The 24,634-nt window shown below is 44.4% G+C and overlaps 2 protein-coding genes and 1 pseudogene across 3 annotated transcripts; 1 reads left to right on the forward strand and 2 right to left on the reverse strand.

Moving 5' to 3' along the window:
- The first annotated feature begins 1,137 nt into the window (after window positions 1-1,137).
- LOC129827848 (ETS-related transcription factor Elf-2-like) lies at window positions 1,138-8,905 on the forward strand. 2 transcript variants are annotated; one of them, XM_055889076.1, is made up of 9 exons: window positions 1,138-1,454; window positions 2,067-2,150; window positions 3,646-3,853; window positions 4,594-4,707; window positions 4,927-5,043; window positions 6,022-6,111; window positions 6,408-6,600; window positions 6,895-7,134; window positions 7,261-8,905. In XM_055889076.1, exons 2-9 carry the CDS (start codon window positions 2,076-2,078, stop codon window positions 8,207-8,209), a joined length of 1,986 nt encoding a protein of 661 aa, XP_055745051.1. In that variant the 5' UTR covers window positions 1,138-1,454; window positions 2,067-2,075; the 3' UTR covers window positions 8,210-8,905. The 2 variants fall into 2 exon arrangements, with proteins under 2 accessions (XP_055745051.1, XP_055745052.1); XM_055889077.1 differs by having other exon boundaries at window positions 4,597-4,707.
- A 588-nt stretch (window positions 8,906-9,493) lies between these two features.
- On the reverse strand, window positions 9,494-13,904 carry LOC129827284 (nocturnin-like; annotated as a pseudogene).
- Window positions 13,905-19,947: 6,043 nt separating this feature from the next.
- LOC129827258 (uncharacterized) lies at window positions 19,948-24,260 on the reverse strand. Its single transcript, XM_055887995.1, has 4 exons — window positions 23,953-24,260; window positions 22,938-23,132; window positions 22,792-22,862; window positions 19,948-22,518 (listed from the first exon to the last, which is right to left on the reverse strand). Exons 1-4 carry the CDS (start codon window positions 23,956-23,958, stop codon window positions 22,044-22,046), a joined length of 747 nt encoding a protein of 248 aa, XP_055743970.1. The 5' UTR covers window positions 23,959-24,260; the 3' UTR covers window positions 19,948-22,043.
- Window positions 24,261-24,634: the final 374 nt, after the last annotated feature.

Raw genomic sequence — 24,634 nt, forward strand, 5'->3', positions numbered from 1 at the left:
GCATGGAGGAGGAAGTGTGGGGGTGCTTTGCTGGTGACACTGTGATTTATTTAGAATTCAAGGCACACTTAACCAGCATGGCTACCACAGCATTCTGCAGTGATACGCCATCCCATCTGGTTTGCACTGAGTGGGACTATCATTTGTTTTTCAACTGGACAATGACCCAAAACACACCTCCAGGCTGTGTAAGGGATATTTGACCAAGAAGGAGAGTGATGGAGTGCTTCATCAGATGACCTGGCCTCCACAATCACTCAACCCAATTGAGATGGTTTGGGAGGAGTTGGACTGCAGAGTGAAGGAAAAGCAGCCAACAATTGCTCAGCACATGTGGGAACTAGTTCAAGACTGTTGGAAAAGCACTCCAGGTGACTACCTCATGAAGCTGATCGAGAAAATGCCAAGTGTGTGCGGAGCTGTCATCAAGGCAACGGGTGGCTACTTTGAAGAATCTCAAATATAAAATATATTTGTATTTGTTTGACACTTCTTTGTTTACTACATGATTCCATATGTGTTATTTCATAGTTGATGTCTTCACTATTATTCTACAATGTAGGAAATAGTCAAAATAAAGAAAAACCCTGGAATGAGTATGTGTCCAAACTTTTGACGGTACTGTATATAGTGGCTTGTTCTGCCATGTGAGTGGATGGCTTGCCGCTGTGCAATGGCCTAGCATGGGCCAGAAACTGACTGTGAAACATTGCTGTTTTTCTGAAATAAAGAGGGAATCAAAAATGAATATTTCAGTTGTCTGTTGCTTTACTTTTTGTGTGTCTCAACTTTGAAATGCCTCTACCATGTCTGCTATTGAAAACCCAACATGGCACTAATTATGTCCTGTGTGCACTACTTTTGTCATAGTAAACCCACTAACCTTGTCCCGGGCTCAATTGGGGGATGAGAATATAAATTCACAACCATAGGACTACAACACAATATTCAGACTGACGCTCATGTAGTTAGTTATGACATACACCGGCAGTCGTCCAGTAATCACAATGGATGAATTCATGTAGCCATTTCTATTTACAGAAGTTTTCTGAAAGGGCTTTATCGAACAGTGAGTTTTTGTAACGACTGGGGCCACAAGCCAGGAGCTCGTTGCGCGGTGCTCTGACGTCATCATTGCCAATGTGTCATTCGCTATGGGGCTCCAGGAGGTTGACCTGACTCCCTCCGCGAAGAGACGGCGCGCAGGAAAGCAGTGAGCGAAACATCCTGTAAAACAGAACTAACGTAAACAAATGCAATATACAGCATTTTAGTATTGTTTGTCCGTAAAAATCTAATTTTTGCTACAGTTAGCTTGCAAACAGTTGAGAGTATTTCAATTGAGGAGCACGTCGACGTCGGTCTGGTCAACTTGGATAGCTAGCAGTTAGTTTACACAGCTAACGTTAGGCCTAGCGTGAAGCTATCCACCGCAGGAAAAGCAACATACGAAGGTAAGGAACGTTATTTTTGCGAGATTTTACACAATACCATTATTGGATATGTGGTATTTATTGGGCAAGGATGGCCATATGATAGCCAACTTTAGCGTTGCTAGCTAACAAACCATCTAGCTAACGTTCTCTATTTTAGTCTGTTGGCCGCTAACAAGCTAGCTAACGTTATTTCACTTGCTTCTATTTCATCTCTATAACACACACAACGTAGAACACACGCCTAACGTTATATACCAGTCAATGTACAGTTAACTAACGTTACTGGCTAAGTAACTAGAGCTAACGTTTGTTACAGTACAGGCCGGAAACTGCTCAAATTATGTAAACATTGGTGCACGCTTGTGAACGTGATGTCCGAACCAGCAAGCATTGGATTATACAGTGTGCAGTTTGCTCCCTACTATTCCTGAAAAAGGTTTTCAAATGGTAAATTTCGTACTATTATTATGTTGAATACATTTACGTTACTGAGAAACTAGTTTAGTTTCTCAGTTAACAGTGATGAAGATACTAGTACTTACTTTAGGGCCCGATACAGAACTATTCATAATCTGTGATGGGGAAGAGGGTGGCTCAGGTTCCCTTACTGAAACGATTTTATTCCTGTAGGAATGAGTGATGACCTCTGTTGTGGTGGCAGATGGTGGAGGGAATATGGTGGAGTACGTCACTGTCATGGAAGAGACTGAGCAGGTAAGATAGTATCACCAGGCCCGTGGTGTAGTAGTGCTTGGAGAAGTGGGTGTACTCTAATTTTGCCCAATATTACCCTAACGGCCTGTCAGGTGAAGGAAAGGTGGCCTATTTGGAAAAAGTATATGACAAACAGTGGCACTCTGAATGACCTAAAATGATAACTCCCAAATTGGTCTTTCACAGTCAGGCCAACCCAAACTGTACGGTGCAAGTAGGCTAATAGGCCTACTATTAAAACAGATAAATAAGGTTCAGAAATTGAAAGTGAATCAGAAATTCACAGGTCTAAGTTCTTTTCTTAATTTTTATTCAGGTTCTCTCTCGTGCTAATAGAAAAACAACAAAATTGTATGTTCCAAGCCCACAATAATGCTTAAACCACATCAGGAGACTACTTTGAGGTCTGGGAAAAATTGAAGAAATATAGATTTGAGTCTAGTTACCCTTAAATTAAACTGCACAGGAACCTAGCACTGTTTGGTTAGTGGTGTTTCTGTAGCGCACATGAGATGGAGTTTGCAAAACAAATGGCCACTGGATTTAGCTACTTTGTAGCTAGTTAACATTTAATGAAGAAGGTTTTTGGGAAAGCCTTTCCATCTACCAGAAGAAAGTTAGGCCTATCATTAGCATTACTATATTTTTCCTGTTCCTGAAATGTTTGAAACCTGGGCGTTTTACTTCATATTCTGAGGCATGTCTTACCTTGCTTAGGCATGTTTAACCTATAGCCAAAATCTCACCGTAGAAACGTGGAGGCAATTATTTTATAAAGACTTCCTCATGTGCACTCACCTGTTCTATTGGCTCTCAAATCAACTTTCTTTCATTGTTTAGCAGACAAAGGCTTTATGCTAGTCATATTAGCAATCCATGATAGTTGTTGCATCTTTAGGTCTACCCTCTTTCTACGTTTGTAGATGATATTTACATCTCTGTTCATGAAAGCGCTTGCATGTGCAGTGAGCATTTTAGAACAGTGTTTTCCCACAAATTTCATTTTGGAACTTTTGCGCGTAGGCCTACCGCCATGCGCACATTTAATAGTTGATCAACATTTTAAGCTAAACATTCTGACCTGTTCCATCAGCCTTATTAATTAATACGGCGTATACCTCTACTACACTACTTTGATACTCATCGTGGGGATTAAGACGTGAGTATACGCACTGCCCACTAAAAAATAAGTCAATATACGACATATACCTACCACTGCCTGGCCCTAACCTTCCCCATACAAAAAGGTATTTCACTTGCTATACCAGCGCAACCCAGAAGCCTATTCTAAATGTAAAGCAGTAGGACCACGGCTGATCTCATCAACATGAACAATATTGTGAAGTAAACCAATAAATAACAACTTGTTTATCTGGTGACCATGACATCTCTGTCTTGCAGTTTTGTGGAGTAAATAATTAAACAATGTTCAAACATACACACAATGGACGTTTCAGCTTGCGCCTCCCTCAATGTGTCTCTGTCCTGTCTCCAGAGTGAGGAGGGGGAGGTGGTGCAGGAGATAGTGGAGACAGTAATAGGGGAGGATGGGGAGGAGTATCCTGCGGTGGTGGTGGAGGAGGTTCCCAGTGCCCAGGTGGAGCAGTGCTACGCTGCCCAGGTGCTGGTCTACGATGACGGGACCTACCTGATGCAGGACGTGGGAGATGAGCAGGAGGTGGTCACAGAGGTGGTGGAGACAGGTGAGAGGGCTGCAGGGAAAGAGGTGGGGGTACAGGGTTGGACAGTGACGTATTTCAGCAGTGAGATGGAGGGTTTGGATTGTGTCGATAGAGAGACGTGCAAGGGTTGGCTGCTTAATCTTCGCTTTAGAGAGGGAAGCAAGAGGAGCGTGGGTGTTAGACATAACTTAGCTCCTTAAGAGTTGACATTGTCACTGAAAGTAGTAGTGGGACAGGGTTGTTTCCATCCAGGACCATCTCAATAAAGGACATCTGGTGGTGTATAAGCTGAGCCTATTGGAAGAATGACAGAAGCCATTGATGCTTGAGGGAGGGGAGAGTTTTATTGGATGTTGACCAATGACCACCCTAAAGATGAAACTACTTCTGTAGGCAGTTGTTGCTATGCACGATCAAACATGGAATGGGAGGAGGGTCGTAAAGGGGAAAAAAGTGAATGAGTGCAATAAAGTCTACACAGTTTACTACCCTTTTCTTAAAAGTACAGGTTTACTTCGCCTCACCCCTCATTTTTTACAGAAAGACAACAGCTGTCTTGTCCAGCTAACTGTTTCCAAGGGGGATTGTTTGTGGTGTCTGCGGTTATAGGGCCCCAGCCATAGGGCGGTATGGTTAAATAATCATTGAAATAAACTAGTTGAATGAACATTACATTGACTTGAAATGTAGAATGGATTTTCACTTCTCTACCCTCTCTCTCTCCTTCCTCCTCTTCCCTCATCGCTCCTGTGTTGTCGTAGTAGAGGTGTCATCACATGGGGGCGCCATGTGCTTTGATAAGACCTTCGAAGCAGCCGAGGCCCTTCTTCACATGGACTCCCCTAGCAGTTTCCATGGAGACCGCAACAACACAGGTAACCACTCAACGCCTCCCCCACTGACCTTGCTGGGGACTAGGCATTACAAGTGGGTAGGACATGATGCCGACTGTTTATACATTTTTTTTTTGCTTGCCGTGTAACCTGTCAGTTCATTGTACCAATAAATTTGTTTTATTACCATTTGCCAGTCTGAGTTAAATCACTGCTCTGTGGTTGTAATAATGCAAACTATTGTCTCTGTGTGTGTCTCAGTGGAGGACGTGATGATGGAGACTGTGGTGGAGGTGTCTACAGAGTGTGAGCCCATTGAGGAGGACAGCTTCCCTATACCCCCCGACTACGAGCCTCCCTCTGCCAAGAAGAAGAAAGGTCTGCCTCCGACACCAACCAAATGCTTTCGTACTATCTATCTCTGTGTTGATCACCGTGTCCAACCCAGTATTAACAGTTGTATATTATAAATCAAATTGTATTAGTCAAATGTGGCGAGTACAACCTTAGTGAAATGCTTACTTACGAGCCCCTAACCAACAATGCAGTTAAAAAAAATAATGGATAAGAGATAAAAGTAACAAGTAATTAAAGAGCAGCTGTAAAATAACAATAGAGAGACTATATATACAGGGGGCTACCGATACAGAGTCAATGAGCGGGGACACCGGTTAGTTGAGGTAGTATGTACATGTAGGTAGAGTTATTAAAGTGACTATGCAGAGATGACAACAGAGTAGCAGAGAGTGGGGGGTGTGGGGGGGGGCAGCAGCATTGTAAATAGTCTGGGTAGCCATTTGACTAGATGTTCAGGAGTCTTATGGCTTGGGGGTAGAAGCTGTTTAGAACCTGGACCTAGACATGGCGCTCTGGTACCGCTTGCCATGCGCTAGCAGATAATAAGTCTATGACTAGGGTGGCTGGAGTCCTTGACAATTTTTAGTGCCCTCTGACACCGCCTGGTGTAGAAGTCCTGGATGGCAGGAAGTTTGGCCCCAGTGATGTACTGGGCCATTCGCACTACCTTCTGTAGTGCCTTGCGGTCGGAGGCCGAGCAGTTGCCATACCAGGCAGTGATGCAACCAGTCAGGATGCTCTCGATGGTGCAGCTGTAGAACCTTTTGAGGATCTGAGGACCCATGCCAAATCTTTTCAGTCTCCGAGGGGGAATAGGTTTTGTCGTGCCCTCTTCACAACTGTCTTGGTGTGCTTGGACCATGTTCGTTTGTTGGTGATGTGGACACCAAGGAACTTGAAGCTCTCAACCTGCTTCACTGCAGCCCCGTCGATGAGAATGGGGGCATGCTCGGTCCTCTATAGGAAGTGTACTAAGTTGTTTTGTTTGTTTCCTTGCAGGGGGAAGGAGGTCGAAGATACAACAGCTTCAGCCTGACACCAACTGCACCATTGACCTGGGGATCAGGAAGAGACCCAGAGAGGGAAAAGGTACCCCACACAGCAGGGGCTAGGGTTTGTCAAGCCCATGAAGGGATGCTTCTCTACGTAGAGCAACTCAAGCTAGCAACTCACACTCAAGCTAGCAACTCACACTCAAGCTAGCAACTCACACTCAAGCTAGCAACTCACACTCAAGCTAGCAACTCACACTCAAGCTAGCAACTCACACTCAAGCTAGCAACTCACACTCAAGCTAGCAACTCACACAGGCTGATTCAGGAATCAGCCTGTGTGAGAGGTCCTCTATAAATGACGTTGGTCTTCTCTCTCCCGCTGTCCTCCAGGGAGCACCACCTACCTATGGGAGTTCCTGTTGGATCTCCTCCAGGACAAGAACACCTGTCCCAGGTACATCAAGTGGATGCAGCGGGACAAGGGCATCTTCAAACTGGTGGACTCCAAGGCGGTTTCCAAACTGTGGGGCAAACACAAGAACAAACCTGACATGAACTACGAGACCATGGGCCGGGCACTCAGGTAACCACGGGATACCATTCTGTTTGATAGGCAATTCCTCACTATGGTTAGTAAGGCTGGCTGTTGTTGACGCAACATATCTTTACTACTTTTATGCTAAGGAATGACTAATGACATTCTAAATTTTGGCTAGGATGCCTGTTTAAAATGCATGCATTTGACCCTTTTAAAGTCCCCTTTTCAAAATACATGCTAGGCTGTGACACTTGTGTTAAATAACATCTTGGGTTGTATTTCCGCACATATTCTGAGTGTAAGTGCAGTCGTCTGACTGGCAGGGTTGTCCCTGTCTAGGTATTACTACCAGCGGGGGATATTAGCGAAGGTGGAGGGTCAGAGACTGGCTTACCAGTTTAAAGACATGCCCAAGAACATCAGGGTGATCGACGATGACGGGGATGAAGAGGGCGAGGAGTGTGAGGGGGAACCCTCTGAGCACCACCGGGCGGTCCAGACCCTGACCCTTGACCCTGCCACCTCCACCCAGACAAAGCAGAGCTACGTCACTGTCGTCCCCACTGCGTCCGGCAACAGGTGAAGCATGATTAATCATGAAATAATTATGCATGCTCTCTCTGTGTACATCTTCATACAAATGCACAGTGAACTCATTTGGAAGGTTCATTAATAAATCGTTTTTTGTTTCTGTCTGATGTACAGGACCATGCGTTTGGCCATGCCCATGGTCATGACAACGACGCTGGGTCAGATGACCCTCAACTCCTCCACCGTCTTCACCACCCAGGCTCCCATCACCCTGGGCAACGCCCATGCCAGCGGGCCCAAGCTGGTGATCCAGACCCTGCCCACCATGATGCCCTCCGGGGCCAAGAGCGGAGAGAAGATCACCATCATCACCATCCCTGCGGCCCAGCTAGCTCAGCTAACGCAGGGAAACCTCTCAGCCCAGCTCTCAGGCCAGCTAGCTCAGCTCATACAGGCCAAACCAGTCACCCAGCTCATACAGGCTAAACCAGTCACCCAGCTCATACAGGCCAAACCAGTCACCCAGCTCATACAGGCCAAACCAGTCACCCAGCTCATACAGGCCAAACCAGTCACCCAGCTCGTGCAGGCCAAACCAGTCACCCAGCTCGTGCAGGCCAAACCAGTCACCCAGCTCGTGCAGGCCAAACCAGTCACCCAGCTCGTGCAGGCCAAACCAGTCACCCAGCTCGTGCAGGCCAAACCAGTCACCCAGCTCGTGCAGGCCGAACCAGTCACCCAGCTCGTGCAGGCCGAACCAGTCACCCAGCTCGTGCAGGCCGAACCAGTCACCCAGCTCGTGCAGGCTAAACCCGCCACGCTCCAGATAATGCAGAAACCAGCCCCTCCGCTCATACTGGCAAAGCCTGTGACACAGCCCCCCAACCAGCAGCTACCTGCGGCCTCCCCTGTAGGTATACCACAGCCCCCTCCCTCCACTGCCATCACCACCCCTGTACCAACCCCCACTACACCCCCTGTAAAAGAGGCCATCTCACCCCCCACAGCCCTCCCAGAGTCCACCCCATCCCCTCCTTCAGCGAGCACGGAGCCCTCCCAGTCCAGCCCGGAGGGCCCCTCTGCCTCGGAGTCGGCACAGAACCCAGTGGCCCCTGAATCTTGAACTTGATGCCTGAGGGCTACTGACTCCATATTGACACTGTTTGAAGTAGTCTTCACTTCCCATCCTTTTCTCACTGGGCAGTGGAGCTGTTGGACCATACAGAGTAGGAGAGCTCTGAACTGGACCTCAGTTGGAGCGCCTAGTTACCAGGAAGCTAGTCTTCAAACTGGAGCTGCAGTGCCCTCCGTCCCTCCACATCAGAAAACCAGGAAGACGAGAGGAAAAGCGACTTTGTATACATACTCTTTAGAAGCTCGTTGGAACTCAAACGACAGGCAAGCCTTAGATTGTAAATCCTTTTTTAAAATCAAAAACATAATATAAGGAAGGTCTTTGTGTAAAACCTTTTTGATACTCTGCAGCAGGTTACGTATGATGTATTCGAAGTTCGATGCAACTGCAGTTCTTTTGTATCATAGTTGGAATCTTTGCTTTGGCTTTTCATCTGACTTTGTTGGTTCCCATTCTGTCTGTATGGCTATCGGGCAGTAGTAGTACCCCACAGCACTGTCCCTCAACACTCAATGTTCTTTTGTGTTTCTTTTTTTACTGTTCAAGTTTGGGAGCGAAAGGATGTTTGTGTCAAGAAAAGACGAGTTTAGATAGTATATCCCACATTTACGCTATTTTCTTGTACTCGCTGTATTGATGTAGATTTAAACTGAAATGTATTATAAAAACTAACATGAATAGAAACATCTTGTCTCAGTCAATGCTTGTTGGCACTGAATCGCTTTCAAATACTTACAAATATTCAGTTGGATTTAGTTGGTCTTGTATACTGTACATTTTTTGAAGCTGAGGTTCCTGTACGGCTGCAAGGCCTGGACCCTGACAAGCATCTAAATGGTTGCTACACAAGGGGGCTGAAAGGTGAAAACGGTCCACTGGTCAAAACACCTGTATCCTCCTTAAACCAACCAGGTCTCGCAATGCTCACATTTGGTTTTACATAAATATGGAAAATTCTAACTTTTTCTGCGTTATATTAATCTCCAGCACCACCCCAACATCATATGTGAAGATGGCACATTGTTTTGTAGTAAAAAAAATCAAATGACAATTAGTTGGCAATGCCTACTCATAATTGGTTAAAATCACACGATGCGGTCATTGGAAACACTTATGTCCCCTTAAAAGTGCACACTTTCACTCAGTGGCAAATGTCCCTTTTGAATATATGCTGCCATAGCAGTACATGCCATGCTGCTGCTAATACTATTGTCTATACCAGGGGTTCTCAAACTTAATGGTCCAGGGATCCCTTTCCTGATAGCAAATTCATCAGCTCCCCCCCAAACAGCACAACTTGAGTGAGAGAGAAAAAAAGCATACAAGGAGTTTTACTATGATCTTGGCAGCACATAGCCGGACAAACCAAGTCTCGGGCTCTGGGAAGGAACATTTTAAAGGCCCGACTCTTGGCATTTGCAAGCTAAATTCCTATAATTCTACACATTGTCATGGGGCAGAGATTTGTTGTTGCAGTTTTGAACATCAATACAGTGGCTTGTGAAAGTATTCACCCCCTTGGCAATTTTCCTATTTTGTTGCCTTACAACCTGGAATTAAAATAGATTTTTTGGGTGTTTGTATCATTTGATTTACACAACATGCCTACCACTTTCAAGATGCGAAATAGTTTTTATTGTGAAACAAGAAATAAGACAAAAAAAACTGAACTTGAGCAGGCATAACTATTCACCCCCCCAAAGTCAATACTTTGTAGAGCCACCTTTTGCAGCAATTACAGCTGCAAGTCTCTTAGGGTATGTCTCTATAAGCTTGGCACATCTAGCCACTGGGATTTTTGCCCATTCTTCAAGGCAAAACTGCTCCAGCTCCTTCAAGTTGGATAGGTTCTGCTGGTGTACAGCAATCTTTAAGTCACCACATATTCTCAGTTGGATTGAGGTATGGGTTTTGACTAGGCCATTCCAAGACATTTAAATGTTTCATATTAAACCACTAGTGTTGCTTTAGCAGTATGCTTAGGGTCATTGTCCTGCTGGAAGGTGAACCTCTGTCCCAGTCTCAAATCTCTGGAAGATTGAAACAGGTTTTCCTCAAGAATTTCCCTGTATTTAGCGCCATCCATCATTCCTTCAATTCTGACCAGTTTCCCAGTCCCTGCCAATGGAAAAACATCCCCAAAGCATGATGCTGCCACCACCATGCTTCACTTTTGGGATGGTGATGAAAGGTGTTGGGTTTGTGCCAGACATAGCGTTTACTTGATGGCCAAAAATCTAAATTTTTGTCATCTGACCAGAGTACCTTCTTCCATATGTTTGGGGAGTCTCCCACATGCCTTTTGGCAAACACCAAACATGTTTGCTTATTATTTTCTTTAAGCAATGGCTTTTTTCTGGCCACTCTTCCGTAAAGACCAGCTCTGTGGAGTGTACAGCTTAAAGTGGTCCTATGGACAGATACTCCAATCTCCGCTGTGGAGCTTTGCTGCTCCTTCATGGTTATCTTTGGTCTCTTTGTTGCCTCTGGTTAATGCCCTCCTTGCCTGGTCCTTGAGTTTTGGTGGGTGGCCCTCTTGGCAGGTTTCTTGTGGTGCCATGTTCTTTCAATTTTTTAATAATGGATTTAATGGTGCTCTGTGGGATGTTCAAAGTTTCTGATATTTTTTTATAACCCAACCCTGATCTGTACTTCTCCACAACTTTGTCCCTGACCTGTTTGGAGAGCTCCTTGGTCTTCATGGTGCCACTTGCTTGGTGGTACCCTTTGCTTAATGGTGTTGCAGACTCTGGGGCCTTTCAGAACAGGTGTGTGTGTGATATTAATATACACACACATACTGAGAACACGTGACAGATCATGTGACACTTAAATAAAGTCCACTTGTGTGCAATATAACTAATTATGTGACTTCTGAAGGTAATTGGTTGCACAATATATTATTTAGGGGCTTCAAAGCAAAGGGGGTGAATACATATGCACGCACCACTTTTCCGTTCTTAGTTTTTTTCATTTCACTTCACCAATTTGGACTGATTTGCATATGTCCATTACATGAAATCCGAATAAAAATCCATTTAAATTACAGGTTGAAGAAAACAAAATAAGAAAAATGCCAAGGGGGATGAATACTTTGCAAGGCACTGTATCCTGAAATTCTACGAGGCAGTTTTAAAGCTTAAATTACAGTTTAAGCTAATTTACTGTAATTCTACACATTTTGTTATGAGGCAGAGATATGTTACAGCTTTAAAACTATCCTGCAATTCTGTTTCTTCTTCCATGAGTGAGTTTATATTTTATTTTATATATTTCTTTACCCTTTTTTCGTGCTATTCAATTGGTAGTTACAGTCTTGTCTCTTCGCTGCAACTCCTGTACGGACTCGGGAGAGGCGAAGGTTGATAGCCGCGCATCCTTCAAAACACAACCAAGCCGCACTGCTTCTTTACACAATGCCACTTAACCCGGAAGCCAGCCGCACCAATGTGTTGGGGGAATCACCGTACACCTGGCAACCGTGTCAGCGTGCACTGCGCACGGCCCGCCACAGGAGTCGCTAGTGCGCGATGGGACAAGGACATCCCTGCTGGCCAAACCTTCCCCTAACCCAGACGACGCTGGGATCTGAGCCAGCCGGCTGCGAGGTGATAGCCGTCAGGCTCTGCAGCAAGTCAGCCACCCCCGGGCAACCCTCAGCCTCTCCCAGCCGCTCCTCGCCTTCAGGTGGCTCACGGCCATGCACAGCCTCTGGCCTGTCACCCGGCAACACAGCGTTTGCACGACGTCCATCTGATTGGTAGGCAGCATCATGGAGGAGAGATGCAGGTGGGAGGTGTGGAGAAGGCTGAAGCATGAGCGGCGGTAGAAGAGAGCACAGCCATCAGGGCCGTTGTTGCTGGCCACATCCAGGCAGGGGGACCAGGGCTTGGGCAGGAAGGAGCTTTGGTAGCCCGGGCTGGCCAGGATGGGCTGGAAGGTGTCGTAGTAGTGGTCCACTTCCTGAAGACACAGGATGTCAGGGCGGTAACTGAGGATCTGCTCCAGGTACTTCCTCTCAGCCCAGATCAGAGCTTCCAGAGGACAATGCGCAAAGCCATCTTCGCCCCCCCCCCCTAGAGCTGAGAGGAGAGAGAGCCGTTAGCAGGGACCAGTTTGGCTCACTTGTAGAGCACGGCGCTTGCAACGCCAGGGTTTGTGGGTTCGATTTCCACAGGGGTCCGGTACGAAAAATGCTGAAAATGTATGAACTCTACTGTAAGTCACTCTGGATAAGAATGTCTGCTAAAAGACTAAATTGTAATGTGTAAATGTAGTTAGCTGACATTACCAGAGTAGACATAACCGTATACTGTTGTACACTTCTCCCCATTTCTGATCGTGAATGCTGAGCAGTACCATGTTCTGCAGTCTTGATACCAACCGAGTGTACAAAACATTAGGAACACCTGCTCTTTCCATGACATAAACGGACCAGGTGAATCCAGGTGAAAGCTACGATCACTTATTGATGTCACTTGTAAAATGCTTGTGTGTGCGTGCCATTTAGAGGGTGAATGGGCAAGACAAAAGATTTAAGTACCTTTGAACGGGGTATGGTAATAGGTGCCAAGCGGTATGTGTGTCAAGAACTGCAACTCTTCGTTTTTACGCTCAACAGTTTCCTGTGTGTGTCAAGAATGGTCCCCTACCCAAAGGACATTCAGCCAACTTGACAGAACTGCGGGAAGCATTGGAGTCAACATGGACCAGCATCCCTGTGGAACACTTGACACCTTGTAGAGTCCATGCCCTGATGAATTGAGGCTGTTCTGAGGGCAAAAATGGGTGCAACTCAATATAAGTAAGGTGGTCCTAATGTTTTGTACACTCAGACATACAGATGCTCTGGTGGTCTGTAATCTGCAGTACTCTATCATCCATCAGAGGTCTATGTACCTTGAGCTAGGATGTTCCACATCATGACCTGTATGGATGATGTGTTCTGCTGCTCATGGTTCCTGTATTGGTGCTGGTGTGTTGGGTTTGCAAGGTAGACCAGGTACCTGTGTGGCCAGGCCGGCCGGTTCTGGAGGGCTTCCACACAGTCTCTGAACAGCTGGTCTGGGTTGGCCTGCTCCAGGCCCTCTGGGTCCTGGTCCGAGTCCTGGTGCTCTGAGTAGTAGTCCTGCTGGGCCAGGGTACCAAAGAGCCTGCTGCTGCCCATCGGACACACTGGGGACACAGAGACAACATATTAGAGATACAAAACACTGTACACAAACCGTGTGCGCACATAATCCCACCTACATACACAAACTCCCCTGACAGCTCATGAGACATTGTGAAACATGAGTGCAGAGAGTAATCCTGTTCACTCCTGTCAAGTTACCCAGCAGTCAGCATAGACTGTCTGTGGTGCAGATGTCTCTTAGGCTCTCACATGAAAGATCATGTCTGAATCCGACTAAATCAGTGTAGCATGGAATGCTCTTAGGTTGACAAATCAACCGCAACACATTATTTTGCTCCGTTTACCACAATAAATGTCCACAGATTAGAAAGGCTAGCAAATTCATAGGACACACCCTTTTGACAACAGTCAGGCTCGGACTCATCCTCTGCGTACCTTGGAAGCCATTTTGTGAGTGAATAGCTAGGAAGAGGACACACAGAGAGAGAGAGTAGACAGGGACTGGATATAAAGGAGAGACAGATATGTGGTCTTACCCATCATCTCCATCCTGAAAATATGTCAGTGTGGTTTAGTGATTGTCACCACTGTTTAGTCTTGTCTGAAAAAATCAGAACTCTCTAGCTCTATTCTACTTTGATGTGCTCCTTCACTGTCTTTCTCCTCCTTCAGGGGTTTCTGATTTTCTCTCTCACTCAATTCGGACAATCTGACTCCTCCCAATTCAGTTCTCTGCTGCTTTCAGTTCTCTCCGATTCGGTCTTCCCCAATTTCTCTCTCTCTCCGTCTCAGTCCCTCTCTAGGGTTCTGTGTCAAGTGTGACATTCCAGCTGGTGACGGTGTGACAATTTATACCCAGTAAGCCTGTCTTGAGACTGACTAGAGGAGTAGAGGGGGACTATAAGGTCATCATCATTGCTAGTCATAAGTGACAGTGACAGTGAGGGTTTCACAGCTAGTCAGGTGGAGCTGACAGACAGATGTATCTGGACACTTGAAAAATCCACAGGGGGTGGGAGGTGGGCAGTAACACACACACATGCACACACAGGTTTAGAGTTCCGGGGGCATGGGTAGGGGAGTTACTCAATACCCAGGACAGAGTGTTCCAATGCAGGATTATGTTTAAAACTATAAACCTCTCCAGAGAGAGAAGAGGAGAGAAGAGAGAGATGAGGAAGAGAGGAGTGCAGTATTTATTTGCTACCATCTACTGACCTCTAGTGGGGTTCCAGTATCCCCTCTGGAGTTATTACTTATTCTCCTCATCTAATTTTATTGGTTACAAACACATATTTAGCAGATGTTATTGCGGGTGTCGTGAAATGCTTGTGTTCCTAGCTCCAACAGTGCAGTAATCTCTAACAATACACAACAATACACACAAATCAAAGTAAAACAATGGAATTAAGAAATCTCAAAATATGAGGACCAGCAATGTCACAGTCCAGGGTGGGTGGTTGGGATGTATAGACGTTATGGACAGTATGTGGATACTAAATATTCTGTCTGTAGAATACGTAGTACAGAATAGTATAATACACACACACACACACACACACACACACACACACACACACACACACACACACACACACACACACACACACACACACACACACACACACACACACTAGTTGAATAGGATGGCATTAATTAGAATATATACATGTGAAATTAGTAAACCAGTATGTGAACATTATTAAAGTGACTAGTGTTCCATTATTAAAGTGGCCAGTGATTCCATGTCTATGTACATAGGGCAGCAGCCTCTGAGGTGCAGGGTTGAGTAATCGGGTGGTAGCCGGCTAGTGACAGTGACTAAGTTCAGGGCAGGGTGGGTGGAGGCCGGCAAGTGATGGCTATTTAACAGTCTGTTGGCCTTGAGATAGAAGCTGTTTTTCAGTCTCTCGGCCACAGCTTTGATGCACCTGTGCTGACCTCACCACATGGATGATAGCGGGGTGAACATGTCATGGCTCAGGTGGTTGTTGTCCTTGATGATCTTTTTGGACTTTCTGCGGTTGCAGGTGGTGGAGATGCCATACCAGGTGGTGATACAGCCTGACAGGATGCTCTCAATGGTGCATCTGTAAAAGTTTGATGCGCTGTTGCGCCTTCTTCACCACACCATAAGTGTGGGTGGACCATTTCAGATTGTCAGTGATGTGAACGAAGAGGAACTTGAAGCTTTCCACTTTCTCCACTGCGGTCCCATCGATGTGGATAGGGGCATGCTCCCTCTGCTGTCTCCTGAAGTCCTTCATTTAGATGACGTTGAGGGAGAGATTATTTTCCTGGCACCACTCCGCCAGGGCTGTCTCGTCATTGTTGGTAATCAGGCCTACTACTAATGTCATCTGCAAACTTGACGATTGAGTTGGAGGCGTGCATGGCCACGCAGTCATGGGAGAACAGAGAGTACAGGAGGGGGCTGGGCACGCACACTTGAGATGGGATAGGGCAGTGTGCAATGCGATGGCGATTGCATCGTCTGTGGACCTATTGGGGTGGTATGCAAATTGAGGTGGGTCTAGAGTGTCAGGTAAGGTAGAGGTGGTATGATCCTTAACTAGCCTCTCAAATCACTTCATGATTACAGAAGTGAGTGCTATGGGGTGATGTCTTTCAAGCCATCTTTATTTACCTAGACACTTCAAGGATTTGATAAAATCTCAAACGCATGACATCTTCTTACGACTATTCTAAGAGCTCTCTTAAATATTGTCACACACACACAGCCCTCCTATTCAAACCCTGGCTTCAGACTTACACTCTACACATTGTCCAGGCGGTCTCCATGGCGCTACATGGAGCACTCCCGCTGTCTCACTCTCTCTCTCTCCCCCTCACTCCTCCGGTCTGTTTCTCTCTCCATCTCCAGTTCTGGTGGGTAGACTATTTCTTCTGAGCAAGATTGGACTCTTCTGAAACGGATGTAATGACGTGATAGAATGTTCCAGAGCAGGCGGATGTGACTGGACTGCTCCGTGTGAGAGTTTAGGGGATTCTGCCAGCTACTCAGCATTCCTGAATAGACTAGTGCCAGTCACACTCTCCCCCACTCTGCTGATCTGGCTGCCACAATAGCTTACTATAACTGTTCTGTGAGCGCCACACACACACACAGCATACAACCACACACAGGAGATATGGCACACTACATAATGATCAAATGAAATGAGAGAAGTGCGGTTTGTCCTTAGTTAATCTGTGTGATAGGGGAGGGACTGAACCGAGTGGAGTGTGATTCAATAAGCTGCTCATAGAGCACACACACACTGGAATGCTTCAGGGCCCCATTGAGCACATGAGTAATGAACTACTGCATGTACACTATGTGGAATATACATACAGTGCATTCAGAAAGTACTCAAACCCCTTCACTTTTTCCATATTTTGTTTTGTTACAGCCTTATTCTCAAATGGATGAAATAAAACATCCTCAATCTACACAAAATACCCCACAATGACAAAGCGAAAACAAGTTTCGTTTTTTGTGTGCAAATGTATTAAAAATACCTTATTAATATAATTATTCAGACCCTTTGCTATGCAAATCGAAATTGAGATCAGGTGCATCCTGTTTCCATTGATCATCCTTGAGCTGTTTCTACAACTTGGAGTCCACCTGTGGTAAATTCAATTGATTGGACATGATTTGGAATGGCACACACCTGTCTTATAATAAGGTCCCACAGTTGACAGTGCATGTCAGAGCAAAAATCAAGCTATGAGGTTGAAGAAATTGTCCATAGAGCGCCGAGACAGGATTGTGTCGAGGCACAGATCTGGGGAAGGGTACCAAAAAATGTCTGCAGCGTTGAAGGTCTTCAAGAACACAGTGGCATCCGTTGTTCTTAAATGGAAGTTTGGAACCACCAAGACTCTTCTGTGCAATTGGGGGAGAAGGGCCTTGGTCAGTGAAGTGACCAAGAACCCGATGGTCACCCTGACAGAGCTCCAGAGTTCCTCTGTGGAGATTAGAGAACCTTCCAGAAGGACAGCCATCTGTGCAGCACTCCACCAATTAGGCCTTTATCTTCTTCAGGCTGCAGGGTGAATATTGAAAAAACTGGAAAATATGTGCACATTTTCAAACGGCCTCTTAAGAGATTTTTGATTTTACAATATGCATATATTTACTACTGTTGGATAGATAACAGTCTATAGTTTCTAAAAAGGTTTGAATTATTTCTCTAAGTCGAACAGAACTATTTTTACAGCCATTTTCCCAGCCGAATTGAGATTTCCAAAATGCGATGTGTCTCTTTAAGACCTTGTCTATAAAAGGTCATGACACTTAGGACCGTAGAAACACGTCATATGCCTTCATCTGGGTGTAATGCGGAAGTGAGAGTTGAAAGGAGTCGAATATCTCTTCCATGGACTGAATACCACACCTTCTTGTGAGACCTGCGCAGTTAAAAAAAAATTCCGGGCGGGAGGAAGAATTTGGACTCGGCTCCTGGAAGAAGCTCGATAAAGGTGAATATGATCTCTTGCTACGATATTATTTGATACATGTCACAAAATCATCCTAAAGTATGTTTTTTCAATATACTTTAATTATATTATTGCAATTTATTCTGGACTTTAGATGTGATGTTTTGGAAGAATTTTTTGAAGACAGAAAGATTAGCGCCGCACAGCCGTGGTGCTTGCTAACCAAAGAGGGAAATATTTCGTTCTGGAACCCAACTAAAGACTGTACTGGACATTGGACCCCGTTACAACATTCTGATGGAATATCAACAAAGATAAGGACCCAATTTGGGATGCTTTTTCATATATCTGTCGAACTGTGCTATGCTAACTGTGCTAACTGTGCTACGCTAGCGCTTGACTAGAATCAATGCTGCCGTATGCTAGCTTATGTTGTTAGCTAATAACGATATATTGTGTTTTCGCTGTAAAACACTTCAAAAATCGGAAATATTGGCTCTATTCACACGATATCTGTCTTTCATTAGCTATCCACCATATGTTTTTCTGAAATGTTTTATGAGGTGTAATTAGTAGTTGACGTTGGTGTCTGTATTTTCTCTGGCTACTCCCGTCTGATTTCAGACTGTAGCTATGCTGTAGCAATGATGGTAGCATCAATGTAAAACTGATTTATAGCTAAAATATGCACATTTTATGAACAAAACATAGATTTATTGTGTAACATGTTATAGGACTGTCATCTGAGGTAGTTTTTTCTGGGTTCTTTAGGTTGGTTTTAGGTTATTTCGGTTGGCTTGTGCATGCTACTTGAATCATAATTCATACATCATAATCATAATCATACGTGTCTGTCCACTTTTGTATTTGGTGGTGAGCTAACATAAATATATGTGGTGTTTTCTCTGTAAAACATTTAAAAAATCGGACATGTTGGCTGGATTGACAAGATGTTTATCTTTCAAATGCTGTATTGGACTTGTTAATGTGTGAAAGTTAAATATTTAAAAAAAATAGATTTTGAATTTCGCGCCCTGCAGCTGTTGTCATTTTCGTTCCGACGTCGGGCTTGCAGCCCAAACAGGATAATTATGGTAGAGTGGCCAGATGGAAGCCACTCCTCAGTAAAAGGCACATTACAGCTTGCTTGGAGTTTGCCAAAAGGCAGTTAAAGGACTGTCAGACCATGAGAAACAAAATTCTCTGGTCTGATGAAACCAAGATTGAACTATTTGGCCTGAATGCAATGTGTCACATCTGGAGAAAACCAGGCACTGCTCATCATCTGGCCAATATCATCCCTAGGGTGAAGCATGGTGGTGGCAGCATCATCCTGTGGGGATGTTTTTCAGCGGCAGGGTATGGGAGGCTCGTCAGGATTGAGGGAAATGATGAACGGAGCAAACTACAGAGAGATCCTTGATTGATTAAAACCTGCTCCAGAGCGCTCAGGACCTCAGACTGGGGCGAAGGTTCACCTTCCAATTGGACAACGACCATAAGCACACAGCCAAGACAACGCAGGAGTGGCTTTGGGACAAGTCTCTGAATGTCCTTGAGTGGCCCAGCCAGAACCCGGACTTGAACCCGATGGAACATCTCTGGAGAGACCTGAAAATAGCTGTGCAGCCACGCTCCCCATCCAACCTGACAGCTTGAGAGGATCTGAAAATAATAATGTGAGAAACTCCCCAAATACAGGTGTGCCAAGCTTGTAGCATCATACCCAAGAAGACTCGAGGCTGTAATCGCTGCCAAAGGTGCTTCAACAAAGTACTGAGTAAAGGGTCTGAATACTTATGTAAATGTGATATTTTTACATTTTTAATACATTTGCTTTGTTATTGTGGGGTTGTGTGTGTAGATTGGAGAGAAACATTTAATCCATTTTACAACGTAACAACATTTTGAAACAGTGATGGGGTCTGAATACTTTCACAATGCACTGTATGATATGTGGCATCTGAGTGTTGGTGTTTCCAAAACACAAGGTTAAAGATACTGTAGCTGGTAATGCCAGTGGAGTGGATATTTTGTTTGACTCAAGTTATTCAACTACGGAAGAACATGATTTTATCTGTGTAGTCAGTTGGCCATACATACTTTACGTCTCCCTAGAGGACAACAAAAAAGACGAAGGAAATCGTTTCAACAATCGGTATGTAGGCCTACTCATTTATTCTGTAGAACTAAATCAATTGTTCTCCATTAGAAAAACTGCATTGACAGCACAGCAGGCCCTGCCTATCTATTTACAGGCCTACATTTCAATTGGAGAACAGAATCTCTCCTTAGGAATGTCGGTGACATCAGCGTTGAATGAGACAATCACATGACTGCTCCAGGCAATTATCAAATGAAGGATGGGAGTATGGAAGAGATTAGTCAGTCGGGTAGTCAAATGAAAAGATCATTCTCCTAATCCCAATTTTGAATACATTGAATGCTGATGGTTTATACATTTTGGCTGCCTCCCAACCCCAGAGGATTTACCCCAAATGCCCCTTGTACTCCTGCCCATGAATGGGAGGGAGATGTGAGGGGGAACAGCAGAAAATTGCCTGGCCCGGCCGCCTCACTTTCAGAGTGTTTCTGTGTGTTTGTGTGCACATTCTTAATAAGGAAACCTCAAGACGTAACACATTATGTAACCCTAATCTCATTAAAACAGGCAGTGCGCCAACGGGGGGGAACTTTTAGTTTCTTCCTTCCCCTCGTCATTAGATAATAGTTTAATCCACTAGTGGAATTAAAACCAAACACATTCCTTCCTCTGAGGATTTACCATTAGTGGGTGAATGCAGCTAGTTATGAAACCCCCTCAGGCCCACTCGATAGATCAGTGTACTGTTAGTTGTCTGGTTACAGAGAGGTACAGGGGCTTCTATCACCATGACCTGCTTTTACTGACATGATGGAACCTAAAATAACTCAACCCCTCTCTGATTCTGATCTGTGCCTTCATAGCTCCTCCTCAATCAGCCTTCACCTTTTAACCTCTGACTGTAACGGCTCAGAAACACTACTTCAATGAAGAACAAGGTGCTCTGCCTATGGACTGTGCTGTCTCTGATCCGGTCCAGAGCATGGGCCAAGCCAGTGTAAATGTACATGTGTTTATTTGCTAGCAGCAACATAATAATTTGTTTATCTACGACATGTATCAATCATTTGTGTTGCAGTGAATATCAGTTTGTGTGGAGCTTGTATTGGCTTTAATTAGGCAATGAGTAACAGGGGTGGGGGAAAGAAATCAAGTAAACACAGAGTAGCCAGAATGCAAGATTGAATACAATGTTAGAGATGTGTAATTGATTAACTGAACTGTTGAACATTTGCTGAAATATATATTTTTTAAACAAATCTATTCTACTGTAGTTTTCACAAGAACATCAATACTTCTTTTTCATAAAACCCCTAAACTTGGCACCCATGCAGGGGATCCATTCAGGTGTGAGATAGACACTTCTGCAAGTAGTGGTAAACATACAAGTGGTCAACCTTCCCTCTTATAGTTTTTGAAACCTGTAGATCTTTATATATCCTTTCAACTAGGATGTCCTCCTGTGTACAGATGACAAAGTCACACCAGCTACAACCTGTAGATCTTTATATATCCTTTCAACTAGGATGTCCTCCTGTGTACAGATGACAAAGTCACACCAGCTACAACCTGTAGATCTTTATATATCCTTTCAACTAGGATGTCCTCCTGTGTACAGATGACAAAGTCACACCAGCTACAACCTGTAGATCTTTATATATCCTTTCAACTAGGATGTCCTCCTGTGTACAGATGACAAAGTCACACCAGCTACAACCTGTAGATCTTTATATATCCTTTCAACTAGGATGTCCTCCTGTGCACAGATGACAAAGTCACACCAGCTACAACCTGTGAGAACGATTTGACCTTGTACCTGCCAGTAGTAAGCATGAGATCTTTTCAACTTCAGCTCTCTATTCTGTATCTTCAGGTAAGGGCAGTCAACATAACTTGGTACATTTGGGCACTTGACCTCTAAGAGTCCAAAGTGTGGTCTTACACTGGGATCAAATATGATGCCATCTGGAGAGGATCCCAACCACGGAGCATCTGGGTGCACTACGAAGCCACACGGAAATAAGTTAACATTCTTCAGTGTGCAGTACTCCTATACAGCCACTGGCTCCATGGCTAGCCCCCTCTTCATCTCCATGGTCTGCATACCAGATCCCTTCAACATCCGCTCAGCTAGGTGGTCAGCTGAGGTCTCTCCCCGGACATGGCAAACCTCTCGGAAACGAGAGGATGTTATTCTCATTTTCCTGAGCTGATGCCATTCCGGGCTGCTGCTCTGCCGCCTTGTAGCAACCTCGACTTTGTGTGACATCTCGTAGGTTGTCTCTAATGCCTTGGTGGAACTGCTCCTGATGGCTAAGGACGCAAGCACACTGGGAAGCCTGAAGCCTGTAGCCATCTAATGGAAGTATTGGTGGAGAAGGGGCATCGGCAATCTTCACAATTTCACGGGTCTTTGGCTGTGGAAGCTGATAGGACAGAACACTGCCGGCTTGCACTGGCCCAAAGGCGGACTCAACCAGGGGCACGTCAGCTGACATTTCCATTGTTGTCACAAGAGGGGCAGTAAGTGGAGAAAAGTTGGAATACGTTTCTGAGACGCGGAGAAGGTCCATGTCAGGCATGTATCTATTGAGTGCTTTGTAGAGAGAACTTCTGCAAAATATTTAAAACCTTAACATCAGGTTGGAGAGATTACTATGACAAAGACTCATGTAACTTTTCCAGAAACAGCACAAGCCCGAAAGTTCAAATAAAATGAATTAAAATATACAGATTTATAGATGATATATTTCACCCCAGTCTTTGTCCCAAACATTTGTCATTACATCGTAAAGACGCCACTGTTTAGGCTTATCATTTGGATACAAAAACAATCACAAGAAAATGTTTTCCAAAATGTTTCCATTCTAGGAACCTCCAACTTACCTTATTCCATCAGCACACAAGTTGGTAGGTTTACAGAACTCTATCCCATCAACCGGACCTGGTTTCACACCCTAATTAACAAGGATTTACTGTTACATAGGCTGAATACTTTTCAGGTGCATTTTTTTATTGATATTGATACTCACAAGTGTTCTTGGCTTGTGCCAACGCTGTTCTGTGTCTGTGCAGCTGTGAACTGGTGGTGCAGCAGGAATGTTTAGTTGAGAGTAGTGCGCTGTCTGGTAAAGAAGGGCCACTAGACGATTGCACAGAGCACTTCCTGCAACACAGGAGCAGTGGCTTTGGACCACTATCACTGGTACGGAGTGCTTTAACACCATCTGTGAAGATAAGTGCGATGAAAGACTGAAGTGAGAAACAAGAATGATGTGGACCATAAATAACAATAAACATAGTAGTGTCTAGTCTTCTTAACTAGGGGCTCATTTAACTATACAGGAATACATTGTGTCTCAGTAACACAATTACCAAACACTGCATCAACAGATCTTTACCAAATGACCTGTTAAGTGGGCAATTCTAAATTGGGATTGGGACCCATCATTAATATCTATTGATAAGATTAAACGTTGACACAGTCTCCCAACACGTTTTGACCATAATGACAGTGTCTCGCAGGAGATGTTTAAAACCTCTTGAAGCTAGAGGGCAGGATTTTTATGTTTGGAAAAATAATGTTCCCAAAGTAAACGGCCTATTTCTCAGGTCCAGATGCTAGAATATGCATATAATTGACAGATTCGGATAGAAAACACTCTAAAGTTTCCAAAAGTGTCTAAATATTGTCTGTGTATAACAAAACTGATTTTGCAGGCAAAAACCTGAGGAAATCCAACCAGACCAACCAACCTTTCCCTACTCTCATGCTGTGCGGCTTTTCACTCTCCCTCATGGACCTGTGACAGGCAGCCCTCACGGTGATCTCCCCTGTCAATGTATCTTTGTTATTATTTTTAGCTAGCAAATATAGCTAGCAAGCATAACTTAACCAAGCTAACTAAAATACACACATTCTTAGGTAGATTCTGTCAACGTTACATAATTTTACAAATTAACTAGCTAGCTACAGTTAATAGTTAAATTAGCTAGCTAATGATTGTAGCTAGCTAATGTTATATCTGTCACTGTCTTGGTACTCACCCTCATAGTTGTCTTTGTAGCTTCCTATATACATCTTGAACCCCTTTTCATTCTTGCTAGCTGGTGTCTCGGAGGCTGATTTAACAATTCGATGTACATCATTAATATTAATTTGAGGCAAGTCCTGAAGACACCTAGTAAAAAACTGCGACATAATGGTAGTAACGTTATTTTGTTGATAACAACTACACTGACCGGAAATTGCCAAACCGATAGGAAGTGTGTTTAGAACGTTCGATCATGGAATGTGCATAAGGGCTATTGATTGATCTGTACAGCAGTTTTTATGCACAGTGCATTCTGGGATCCTTGGGATGTCCATACACCCCTCCGCCCTAACCAGGGTTGCCAGGTCTAGCAAAATATTTTTCCCAATGTCTACACAAAACCCGCCCACAAGGCCTTAAAAAGAACCCCATTTTTTCCGCAGCAAGAGTTGTCACATTTAGCCAATAAACCCTATTTCTATAAAGTTAGCGAGCGAAATAAGAAGGAATCTTGACTTAACTTCTAACAACCTAAGAAGCAAAATTCGGTTTTCCATCAAAATAATATTTATTGCTTGCTAATGTAAATAATAAAGTAATTTTAATATGTTGCAAGACAAAATATAATTCGCCCTTAAACTTCAAAACACGAATGTTAGGCTATTTTCTGGCAATTGTGCCTTTACTATGTGCCA

This window comes from Salvelinus fontinalis, chromosome 29, assembly GCF_029448725.1.
Source record: "Salvelinus fontinalis isolate EN_2023a chromosome 29, ASM2944872v1, whole genome shotgun sequence".
NCBI lineage: Eukaryota > Metazoa > Chordata > Actinopteri > Salmoniformes > Salmonidae > Salvelinus > Salvelinus fontinalis.

Excerpts from the sequence above, each read along its gene's own strand:
- LOC129827848 (XM_055889076.1), top strand. The coding sequence starts at position 2,076 with ATGACCTCTGTTGTGGTGGCAGATGGTGGAGGGAATATGGTGGAGTAC. Across the intron at positions 5,044-6,021 it reads CTCTGCCAAGAAGAAGAAAG|GGGGAAGGAGGTCGAAGATA; the intron begins GTCTGCCTCCGA and ends GTTTCCTTGCAG. Across the intron at positions 6,112-6,407 it reads GAGACCCAGAGAGGGAAAAG|GGAGCACCACCTACCTATGG; the intron begins GTACCCCACACA and ends GCTGTCCTCCAG.
- LOC129827258 (XM_055887995.1), bottom strand. Across the intron at positions 22,863-22,937 it reads GGCACAAGCCAAGAACACTT|GGTGTGAAACCAGGTCCGGT; the intron begins GTGAGTATCAAT and ends CTTGTTAATTAG. Across the intron at positions 22,519-22,791 it reads TTGTGTGCTGATGGAATAAG|AAGTTCTCTCTACAAAGCAC; the intron begins GTAAGTTGGAGG and ends AATATTTTGCAG.